Source organism: Lutra lutra, chromosome 8 (assembly GCF_902655055.1).
Source record: "Lutra lutra chromosome 8, mLutLut1.2, whole genome shotgun sequence".
Lineage (NCBI taxonomy): Eukaryota > Metazoa > Chordata > Mammalia > Carnivora > Mustelidae > Lutra > Lutra lutra.
This window is the reverse complement of record NC_062285.1, coordinates 115,425,042-115,435,024: the sequence shown is the minus strand read 5'-3', so window position 1 is coordinate 115,435,024 and position 9,983 is coordinate 115,425,042. Positions and strand designations below refer to the sequence as shown.

The 9,983-nt window shown below is 44.7% G+C and overlaps 1 protein-coding gene across 2 annotated transcripts; it reads left to right on the top strand.

The window, feature by feature from the left end:
* The first annotated feature begins 2,061 nt into the window (after positions 1-2,061).
* Positions 2,062-5,262, top strand: CCER1 (coiled-coil glutamate rich protein 1). 2 transcript variants are annotated; one of them, XM_047741865.1, is made up of 3 exons: positions 2,062-3,929; positions 4,456-4,597; positions 5,246-5,262. In XM_047741865.1, exon 1 carries the CDS (start codon positions 2,582-2,584, stop codon positions 3,845-3,847), a length of 1,266 nt encoding a protein of 421 aa, XP_047597821.1. In that variant the 5' UTR covers positions 2,062-2,581; the 3' UTR covers positions 3,848-3,929; positions 4,456-4,597; positions 5,246-5,262. The 2 variants fall into 2 exon arrangements, with proteins under 2 accessions (XP_047597821.1, XP_047597819.1); XM_047741863.1 differs by lacking the exon at positions 5,246-5,262 and having other exon boundaries at positions 4,456-5,150.
* Positions 5,263-9,983: the final 4,721 nt, after the last annotated feature.

The window sequence follows — 9,983 nt, the reverse complement described above, 5'->3', positions numbered from 1 at the left end:
AAACAAAGAAGAAATTGATGAGAAATCCACTACAGCAACATGGTCAATTTCTAAAGTTCCCAATTAAAACCCAATAGGTATACCACATAGGTCCCCATAAAAATAAATCTGGAGTATCAGCATTCCAATTTGAATTAAGCAGAGTAAGGGCAGAGTAACAGCCAGGTGTGTGGTTCCATATCCAGAAAGGGACACTGGGGGCTCAAAGTGTCAGCATTCAGCACTTGAAGTCAAGCAGGCCATTCTCCAGCAAACCACAGAGCAAACCAAATTGAATGAAGCCGGTGGAGTCTACAGGTCCCACGGCAGTGGTTGGAGTCCTGATCCAAGATCCCCCACCCTGTTCTCCATTTTCAACCAGGAAGGCATAAATGACCTTTGCAGGCTTCAGGGGCTTTCCCACGTTTACTTCTCCATCATTTACTGGAGGCTTGCATGGACTCAGATTCCCACTGGGCAATGTTCCATTTTCCATAATTCCACTCACCACAGGAAAGCAATAAAAAGATATACTCTGGGGTGGTTTTCTCTAGGATCGAGCGTGGTAGCTAGTCCTTGATGTTTCTAATAAATGGGACAAGAAAAGGGCACAAGGGCAGGGATGCCGATTTTGGCATTCATGCACAGGGTTGGTTATCTTTACATACACCATATCAACTTTAAAGTCCTAAAGTATTTAAGTATGACAATGATGATAGCCAACAGCGACTGCACATTCCTGGGGTACTTGCATTGGCTGAATTAAGGAAGTACCTTAACCTTTAATACAGCTCCGTGGAATAGGCATTTTATAACTCTACTCTCGATATGGGTTAGGAGCCTGAGGTTCACAGAGGTTCATCATTGCTGAATCGAAGTTGAAGCACATTTTCTTTAATAGATTTCATTTCTTAAGCAGTTTTAAGTTCATGTTGAAATGCAGTAGGTTTCCCATATACTTTCCCATATAAAGAGATTTCCTATATACTCCCTCTCCCCACTCATGCAGAGCTTCCCCCATGACCAACATCCCTCATCAGAATGGTAGGTGCCTTTCAGCTGAGGAACCTACACTGACACATGATCATCACCCAAAGTCTATAGATCACATTAGGGTTCAGTCTTGATATTGTACGTTCTATGGATTTGGATGAATGCCTAACGACCATGACCTATATCCATCGTTACAGTATCCCTCAGAGTAGGTTCGTGCTAATTTAAATTAAAGCCCATATTATGAACCATAATGTTATAAAGACTCCCAATGTTTGTCTGGTAGACAAACGGACTTACCAAAAGACGTAACTGGCATATTTGTATTCTCAAGAGTAAACCCACTGTATACATCCTAGTACTATTGATTTCATTAGTGGACAAGCGCATGCTGTATGACAATTAGCAAGGCATTTCCCCGAAGGATTTCGTGTACTCCTCGAAAGAGTCCTACTTAAGGTGGATGAGCAGTAGAGTGCAGCCATGTGGTTAAGACTTTGGTTTGGGGGCCAACCTGGCTTAGATTTAAATACTAGCCCCAAAGCTCCTTATGCCCACGAGCTTGAGTAAGTTAACCTCTCAATTTCCTGATCTGTGAGGCGCCGTAACAATACCCACCACACAGAGCCTACAGGTGTGAGGACTACATGCGGTGAGCTCATGCTTGCTGCAAGCACACGCAATAAATGGTGGTGGTCGTGTTTCACGTGTGATGCACTAGAACGCCCAAGAGTCAGAAGAGTGTGCACAGGCCCTAAGGTAAGGAGTGGGGTCCCGTTTTCTGACTCTAGGCACTTTCCCTCTATCTCCTCGACTTCCAAAGGTGTAAGAGATGAGTTTTCCGATATACAAGATTTCCCCCTTCCAAGGGGTTCAGCTCAAGGTCCATCTTTATCCCCGCACCTCCGGGTGGTACAAAAGTTTCAAATTAACTGCCCCAAACGTTGTCTGAGTTGGGAAGCACAAGCCCAGCCTAGGGCCCTCTTTCCCGCTTTCAAAACCTGCGTCACAAGCCCCCTGCGAACATTCACGGGGCACCTCGTTCCACCCGGAACCCCCTCCTCGCACAGCGAGAACGACCTCGACCCCAATTGGCTATCGCCCTGAGCAACCGAGGACGCGGTGGGCACGCGGGGCTCTCCGGCCGGTATTTAAAGGCCGGAGCCACCCGCGCCGGCTCAGTCCCGCCTGGACAGCGACGGTGTAGCACCTGGGTTGGGAGGGAGCAGCAAGGTAACGCGCAACCCCTGCCTCCCCGGTTCCCAGCCCGCGCCTCAGCCGAGGCGGGTGTGTGTGGGACCCGGGAGCGGGTCTCACCGTGCGTCGCCCACCAACACCTTCCTCCCCCACCATCCTTACCCAGCCCCAGTCCCGCCCAACCCACCTGGGCGAGACAACTTGGGTGCGAAAGACAAGAGATTACGAAGGAAGAGCGATCCAGCAAGCAGAGAAGAGGGAGAAGGGGGTCCTCTTGGAGAGAAAGGTGCCCTCCCGGTAGCAGGCACGTGGTGCTGCCCAGACGGACGAGGCTCTGCAGACCTTCAGATCAGGCCAACCGACGACGGCTTCTAGGACGCTTCTGTTTAGACCTCTGGGAGCTCCGGGGACGATGACCCAGACCCTCGACAACAGGGAGGACCCTCTCAACCTGGGCGGCGGCTGGGCGTCCTCCGCCCCCTTGCGTACCTGGTCTACCTGCCACCGAAGGCGCAGGGGCGCTCCCATAAACAAGCGGCGCCACCGCTATGGTCCCAAGTCGGAGTATGAGCCCCCCAGGAAACAGCCAAAGCAACAGCACGGTCCGGGTCCTTGGTTCCAACCACCCCGACGGCCCTACTGGGCCGTGTATTCCAACTGGGGGCGCTGGGGAGAGCCCTGGCGCCCACCACCGGCCGGATTCTGGAAGCCTCCCGGCCAAGTGCAAGTGATCCGGGTTTTTGGTGTGCACCCGCTCTGCCTCTGCTGCTGCTCCTGCTGGCGCGGGCCCTGGAACCCCGGCTGGGCGAGGCCCCCCGGCAGGAAGAAGCGCTGGGGCCGCAGGGGCCGCGGCCTGCGCCGCCACCCTCGCCGCTCCTTCCCGAGGAGCCCGCCCGTGGATCTGAGCACGCTGCTGAGGCCGGTCAACCTGTACGGGTGGCGGGCACCCGGCATGCGGGCGCCGCGCAACACCACCCAGTTCATCATGAACCAGATCTACGAGGACATGCGGCAGCAGGAGAAGCTGGAGCGCCAGCAGGAGGCGCTGCGGGAGCAGAGGGCGCAGCAGGCGCAGGGCGCGGCCTCCCCCGGAGGCTCCTCCGGGAACGACGCGCCCCCCAGCGGCGGCGAAGAAGAGACGGAGCCGCGGGAAACCTTGTACGCCTTTGCGCAGAATCCCTCTCTGGGCTTCAGTCCCGACCCCGACGAGGAGCGCCGGTTTCCCACCGCACAGTCTGGGGAGGAGGACGACGACGACGACGACGAGCGAAGGGAGGAGGAGGAGTGTGACGAGGAGGAGTGTGACGAGGAGTGTGACGGGAGGGAGGAGGAGAGCGAGGAGGAGGAGGAGGAGGCCGAGGCCGGAGATGAAGAGGAGGTCGAAGACGCTGACTGCGCGGAGGAGGGGGAGGAGGATGAAGAGGAGGAAGAGGAAGAAGAGGAAGAGGAGGATATAGAAGAGGAAGAGGAGGATATAGAAGAGGAAGAGGAGGGGGTGGAGGAAGAGGAGCCGAGAGAGGAAGAGAATCCTTTACCTCTTGAAATGCCTTTTTCATTCCTAGTGGGGGCTGAGGAAGAGAGAGAGAACTTTATAAACTGTACTTATTTAAGCCCCAAGCAGATGATTCCCAAAGTGCCCCAGGAAGCTCTCCTCATGGTAGACGACATTAACTGTTAGACCTCAGGAAAGGGATTGAGAATGGGATGGAACTGATTTAAGGCTAAAATGGATTAGCAACCTATTAAAAACTAATTAAAAAGTGAGTTCCACTAATAAACATACCTATGTAAACCCCTTCTTTGGCCATTATAAAATGTTGAAAAATTGGTGTGTTTCTTTATGACTACGGGTGGGGGAGGGGAGCTTTCAAATGCAATTTATTTGGACATGATTAAAGGCCAAATATTTTATTACTGCAGTTTGAATAGTTTCATTTGGTGTTTTCCCCCTCTAGACACCTGAGACTTTTTTTTTTTTTTTATTCTGGCAATGCTGATTTTTTTTTCTTTTTTCTTTCTTTTTTTTTTTTTTTTTTTTTTTACAAATTTATTCAACTGTCTACTTAATGAGCTTGGAATCCACAGATAGGTTGGCTGTTTACATGCTTAAGAAGTACCATGCCATGGCTACTGAATGTCAGTGCTCTTCACGTAAGAGTGAAACCACTGAGAAGTATTTTTCCTTGTAGATTCTCCACCTTCAGAGTTCATTTTTGCTGGTTGTATTTTGATAACCCCATTTGCAGTCTCTTGTGGCATCGCTCACTTATATTCCTTGTTCCACAGTGCTATGGATCTTCCTCAGAAGAGCATGAAGTTGCTTCTGTGGAACTGGTTATCTGCCATGGCCTCAACAATCCATAAATCCATGCATGGAGAGGATTCCCCATGGTCAGAAGTCAACTTGTACATCTAGTTAAAATCCAAGGTAACTGCAAACAATGGAACATAGCTTAGATTTCAAAGCCTTGTTCCTGGATATATTCCTTGTCATAAGTTCACAGGAACCATAAAAATAGTTTTTGCACAGTGGATTTTTTTTTTAAGGATTACTGGCCTTTTGGGGGTGGAATATCTTATTTCTTTCCTGGTTTGTCTTCCTTCATAAAGGAGAGTAAAAAAAAAGATGTGTAAGTGCAAGCCTGTGTGAGCTTGTTTCTAATGTCTAAACAATTATCTATGAACACATTATTCGAAGTAATAGCTTTTATTCAGACATTTTTAGGAAGTAATACTACATTTCCTCCTGGGCCTTTAATTCTCATAACTTAATAAAAAGTTCCATCCATAGCATATTTCCAGAATATCCCTAGATGAAGAATTTGAACCTGCTTTCTCAGAAATTACCTTTTTTTACCAACTGTACTTCTAAGTATAGTTTGAGCCACATTTTAGTATTTATTTGGTGGAGACCATATGGTGGTATCTTACCTGGATGTTGCCTTTTACTCTTATATCCCAGGGTACTGCAGCTTTGGGGGGAATCAGCTTAAGCTCTTGGAAAATAAAAAGAAATAAAAATTAAAGTGTTAAATCAAAGTACTCTGTTTTTCACTTATTATAATTTAAACACCAGAAATCTCTTCAGCAATACTTCCGTGGTCAACAGGATGGACAGAAGCAACAACTAACACATTGTAGGAATTTTAAAATGGTGCTGTACACTCCAAACTACAGCAGTGGATAACCAAATATTTAATAATACTCTAAAAGATCATGACTTTCTACGAGAGGCAATTTGAGTGACCTGTACAGTTAGGTTTCCATAGTACTCTCACTATTCTAGTGTATATATATATGTAGGGGGGAGCCAAGAGGCCCGCTCTTGGGACTAGTCCACAAATCCCAGCAAATCATAGCTCATAAATACTTTATCCAAGACATTCAAATATTCATTAAGTCGTAAGTGTGTTCTCATTAAGGATTTAGGCTTTCATTTAGGATTTAATTTCTTCCTAATCACATCAGATAATTCTCAGTTTATTACGAAAGATTCTACTTTTGCCTTCAAAAGATTTAACACATTAATTGCCTCCACAGGCACAAGGCATTCTTCGCTAGCCCTTGTAAAGGATATAAACCTGAGCAGTGCCTCAGCAATTTCCTCTACTTCCCAAACCCCATTCTTCAACAAATAGTTACTGCACTACTAGGGGCCAAGCAATGTGAATTGTGATAAGGATACAGTGGTGAAAAAACAAAATTCCTACTCTCACGTTGCTTATAGTTTAGTAGAAAAGACACGTTAAATGAGGTAGACAAATTAGTCAGTGCAAGCAATGCCAAGGAAATGCATCACTATGAAAGCATAAATCACAAAGAAACCCAAGAGTAAAGCTGGGGATATTAACTGTGGGCGGAGGGAACCGTGCACAAATCTGAAGGCCGAGAGCTGGGAGGAGCTTGGTGTCTTTAAGGAACTGAGGAGGGAACTACCAGTGTCCCGGAGGAGCAGCCGATCAAAGTGAAGCAGGTAGGCCAAAGCTCTATTATCTGTTCATTTCTGTGCTACCTCTATCTTCTGAAAGATACCGGCAAAACTTAATGAAGAAAATGATTAGTCCCCGATAATTCTGTCTGAACTTTGTTTTATTAGCCAGATATTGTGATGGTCCCTTCAATATGAAATAAATAATGTTGGGGTGGGGGAGGATAGTCGTCCCAGTACACCCATCAACACTTTCAGACACCTTCCCACCCACGACCATCTAATGACAGGGTCCTAGGGATTGTTGCTTAGTACGCTTGGAGTATTCCCATGGAGAATCTCTGCACAGAACGTTCAGTACAAGTGGATCATTCAGGAGTATTGGTATGAACTCAGAATAAACCCAGTCTTTAGTTTGAGCCGTAAGTGTACACTTGAAGAAAACATGATTTTTCAAAGTAAGCTCATTATTTTTTTAATTTTTAAAAAAGATTTAAGTTAAGAGAGACAGAGATAGTGAAAGAGAGCATGGATGGGGAGGAGACGGAGAAGCAAACTCCCACCAAGCAGAAAGCCCTATGCAGGGCTCGATCCCAGGACCCTGAGATCATGACCTGAGCTGAAGGCAGAGGCTTAACCCCACTGAGGCACCCAGGCACCCCATAAGCCTGTTATTCTTTTTTTTTTCTTTTTTTAAAGATTTTATTTATTTATTTATTTGACAGACAGAGATCACAAGCAGGCAGAGAGAAGCCTATTATTCTTAAAGTCAGTTCAAGCTTGATGAGTGAACACAGTGTGATAAAGAGGGGACCATGTAGCCATTTCTGTCAAGAACGGAGGTATTCTTTCCTTTGTCAATGAGGAGAAAAATAACATTATAAATCACAAATATGTTTGGAAAGCCCAGGCTTGGTAAGTTTTGCTGTCTCTCCTCGAGTGTTTTTAAATATAGAGACTTTGGTAATTTTCCTTTCCTAGTGACTGACAACATTTCTTGATTTATCTTCATTGTCTCCACAGTAACTCAAAAGGATTTTTTTTCTGTGAAAATATTAGTCTTCTAAGGATAGTTTACCATTTGACATTTAGAGATCAACTCTGAATTCTGAGTATGGTTTCATAAAACTTTTAATATCTGCATATGAAAAAAAAAAGGAATTCCCACATATTTAGTTCCATTACAATAGACACAAGAGACGAAATAACCAGTTTCCTGCCTGCCACACCAAACCTGGAGGGTCTGGGAAAAAAATGGTACAGTTATCTCACAGGTGGTCTCAGGGCCTGGGAGTGAATAAGACTAAGTTTTGATTTTAGCAGCATAATAAAATTATATATACAGCTTTGTTGTTTGTATTAGATAGGTTTTTATTAATAACCATAGAAAATTACCCTTAATGCTTTCAAATTCCTTCGGCCTTGGTTTTCTGTGTATTTAAAGCAAAATCAGGATGTGGCTGCATCTTACCTGTATCAGTACTATCATTTTGCGTCTATTTGCTTTTTATTTATTTTTGCATCTATTTACTTTTAATCAGTTAATGAAACATAGCCAAACATCAAGATCAGCTGACAGAAGAGAAGAATTTGGGCATCTTTGTGTGGTCATAGCTGCAAAAGAGACTCATGGCAGTCATCACTCGCCTTGGGTTTCTTTCCTCAAAAATACCTGTCATACTCCATTACCACTCAGACCTACCTTGAAGACTAAATAACCCAATATTTAAGAAGTGCAGAATAGAGACTGGGGGCTCAGTGGGTTAAGATTCTGCCTTCGGCTCAGGTCATGATCCCAGCGTCCTGGGATGGAGCCCCGCATCAGTCTCCTCTTTCAGCGGAGAGTTTACTTCTCCTCCTGCTGCTCCCTCTGCTTGTGCTCTGTCTCTCTCTCTGACAAATAAAATCTTAAAAAAATAAATAAGTGCAGTATAGACTGTCTATCACTGTTAATCATTATATGCTAAAGCACACCTTGTAATCAAGATCGTGTCAATTTCTGAACATTAGATCAGCTCAGGTTCATTAACGAGGCTCAGGAAACGTCATCTCATGGCAATTCTGTTGGACTGAGATATCTAGATATTTTAGTTGTGAGCACTAAACTAAGCATGAACCAACTTGCCCTAGACATTCGGCTTGGGCTCCTGCTAAAGCAGTGTGTAGATGTAGTGCTCTGGTGCCTGGATATTGACAGTGTAGTCCATGGACCACAGGGTATTGGAATCACCCGAAATCTTGTTAGAGCAAACCTCCACCAACCAGCCTCCACCTACACCTACTGAGTTGGAATCTGCTCCATAGCAAGACCTTTAAGTGCTATGCATGCTCATTGAGGGACCTAGAAGTTCTGCGGTGGAGGGGTTTGTGCCATCGCAGAGCCCTCGTGGGAAGCCAATGATCAAGATCGCAGTCTGGGGCTCCGAAACTTCTATCATTTCCTACTTGTGTGACCTTAGGCATGTTCCTGAAATTCTGGCTTCATGTTTTCTTCCCCTGTCGTATCCTTCCCCTACCTCATGAGATTAAGTGAGATTTTGAAGAGGACGTGGGTCAATACTCAAACACTCAGGACAGCGATACTCAATAACTACTGGTTATCAGAATAAACGTTCAGGTTCAGATGAGACCACTGACATATTATGGGTTGTCTAGAAGTCACTTGTTAAGTAATCGGAGCAACTATAAATGTAAAGTCTCACAAGATAAATACTGAAGTCACATATTAACTGTCTCATTTCCCCCGTGGATAACTAATCAGATACATTTCTTTGAGCTGCACTTACCATTGGGCAGGGCTATGAAAATCAGTTAAATCTCCACAGCTGGAACTTCTGTTCTTTATCATCTCCCCCCTAATGCCAGCTCAGTGATGTCTCTTTCTTTCTTATGGCTGACATTAATACTTTAATAGCTAGTACCAAGAATTATCCACTCAAGTCAGGCTCATTCTTTTTCATACAACCAATGCGTCTTTTCAACATGTGTTTTGATGTAATGCTTAAAGAAGGTTCTATCTTATGCTAAGCCTAAAGACAGTGGAGAGTCCAATAAATATTAAATACCTGCATGGAACACGTCAGCTATTCAGAACAGAAATCTTAATACTTCAAAAACCATGTAAGCATATGCAAGATTCTTAACATGCATTATCGCATTTAAGCATATAGCCACACTGGGAACTAATGCTTAATTTCCCTAATACAGACGAAGGACCTGAAATTCAAAGAAGTAGTTGTTTCAGGACCCAAGTCCTCTGTTCTGAGTTTAAAGTTATGGGCCCATTTTATTATTGGAACATCTCTCCCTGTTATCTTATTTAAGACGGCCTGTGTGGGAACAAAATTTCCTTTTATAAGCTTGACCTGAGTTCGAAGGATAGGAGAAAGGATTAGAGTCTCTTCAGTGCAGGGTTGGTAATAATGGTACCTACCTAAGGAAGAGATACCGATACCGATACCCTGTCTCAGTTATAATTCTTAGTGGTACTTTAATAGTTTATATAAGTCATATGATGACAATCTTAGAAACTGTTAATAATTTTATATATGTGTCAATATACACATAGTTGATGAGAAACAAAACACCTGATTGGGATAATTTATAGTTCTAGATGTGCTGCTTCTCACCTATAATTAAATTACAATCAAAATTTTATGTTAGGAAAATATTCACAAAAATGGTAGGTAATTTTTTTTAAAGATTTTATTTATTTATTAGACAGACAGAGATCACAAGTAGGCAGAGAGGCAGGCAGAGAGAGAGGAGGAAGCAGGCTCCCTGCTGAGCAGAAAGCCTAATGCGGGGCTTGATCCCAGGACCCTGGAATCATGACCTGAGCCGAAGGCAGAGGCTTTAACCCACTGAGCCACCCAGGCACTCCAGA

Excerpts from the sequence above, each read along its gene's own strand:
- CCER1 (XM_047741865.1), top strand. The coding sequence starts at position 2,582 with ATGACCCAGACCCTCGACAACAGGGAGGACCCTCTCAACCTGGGCGGC.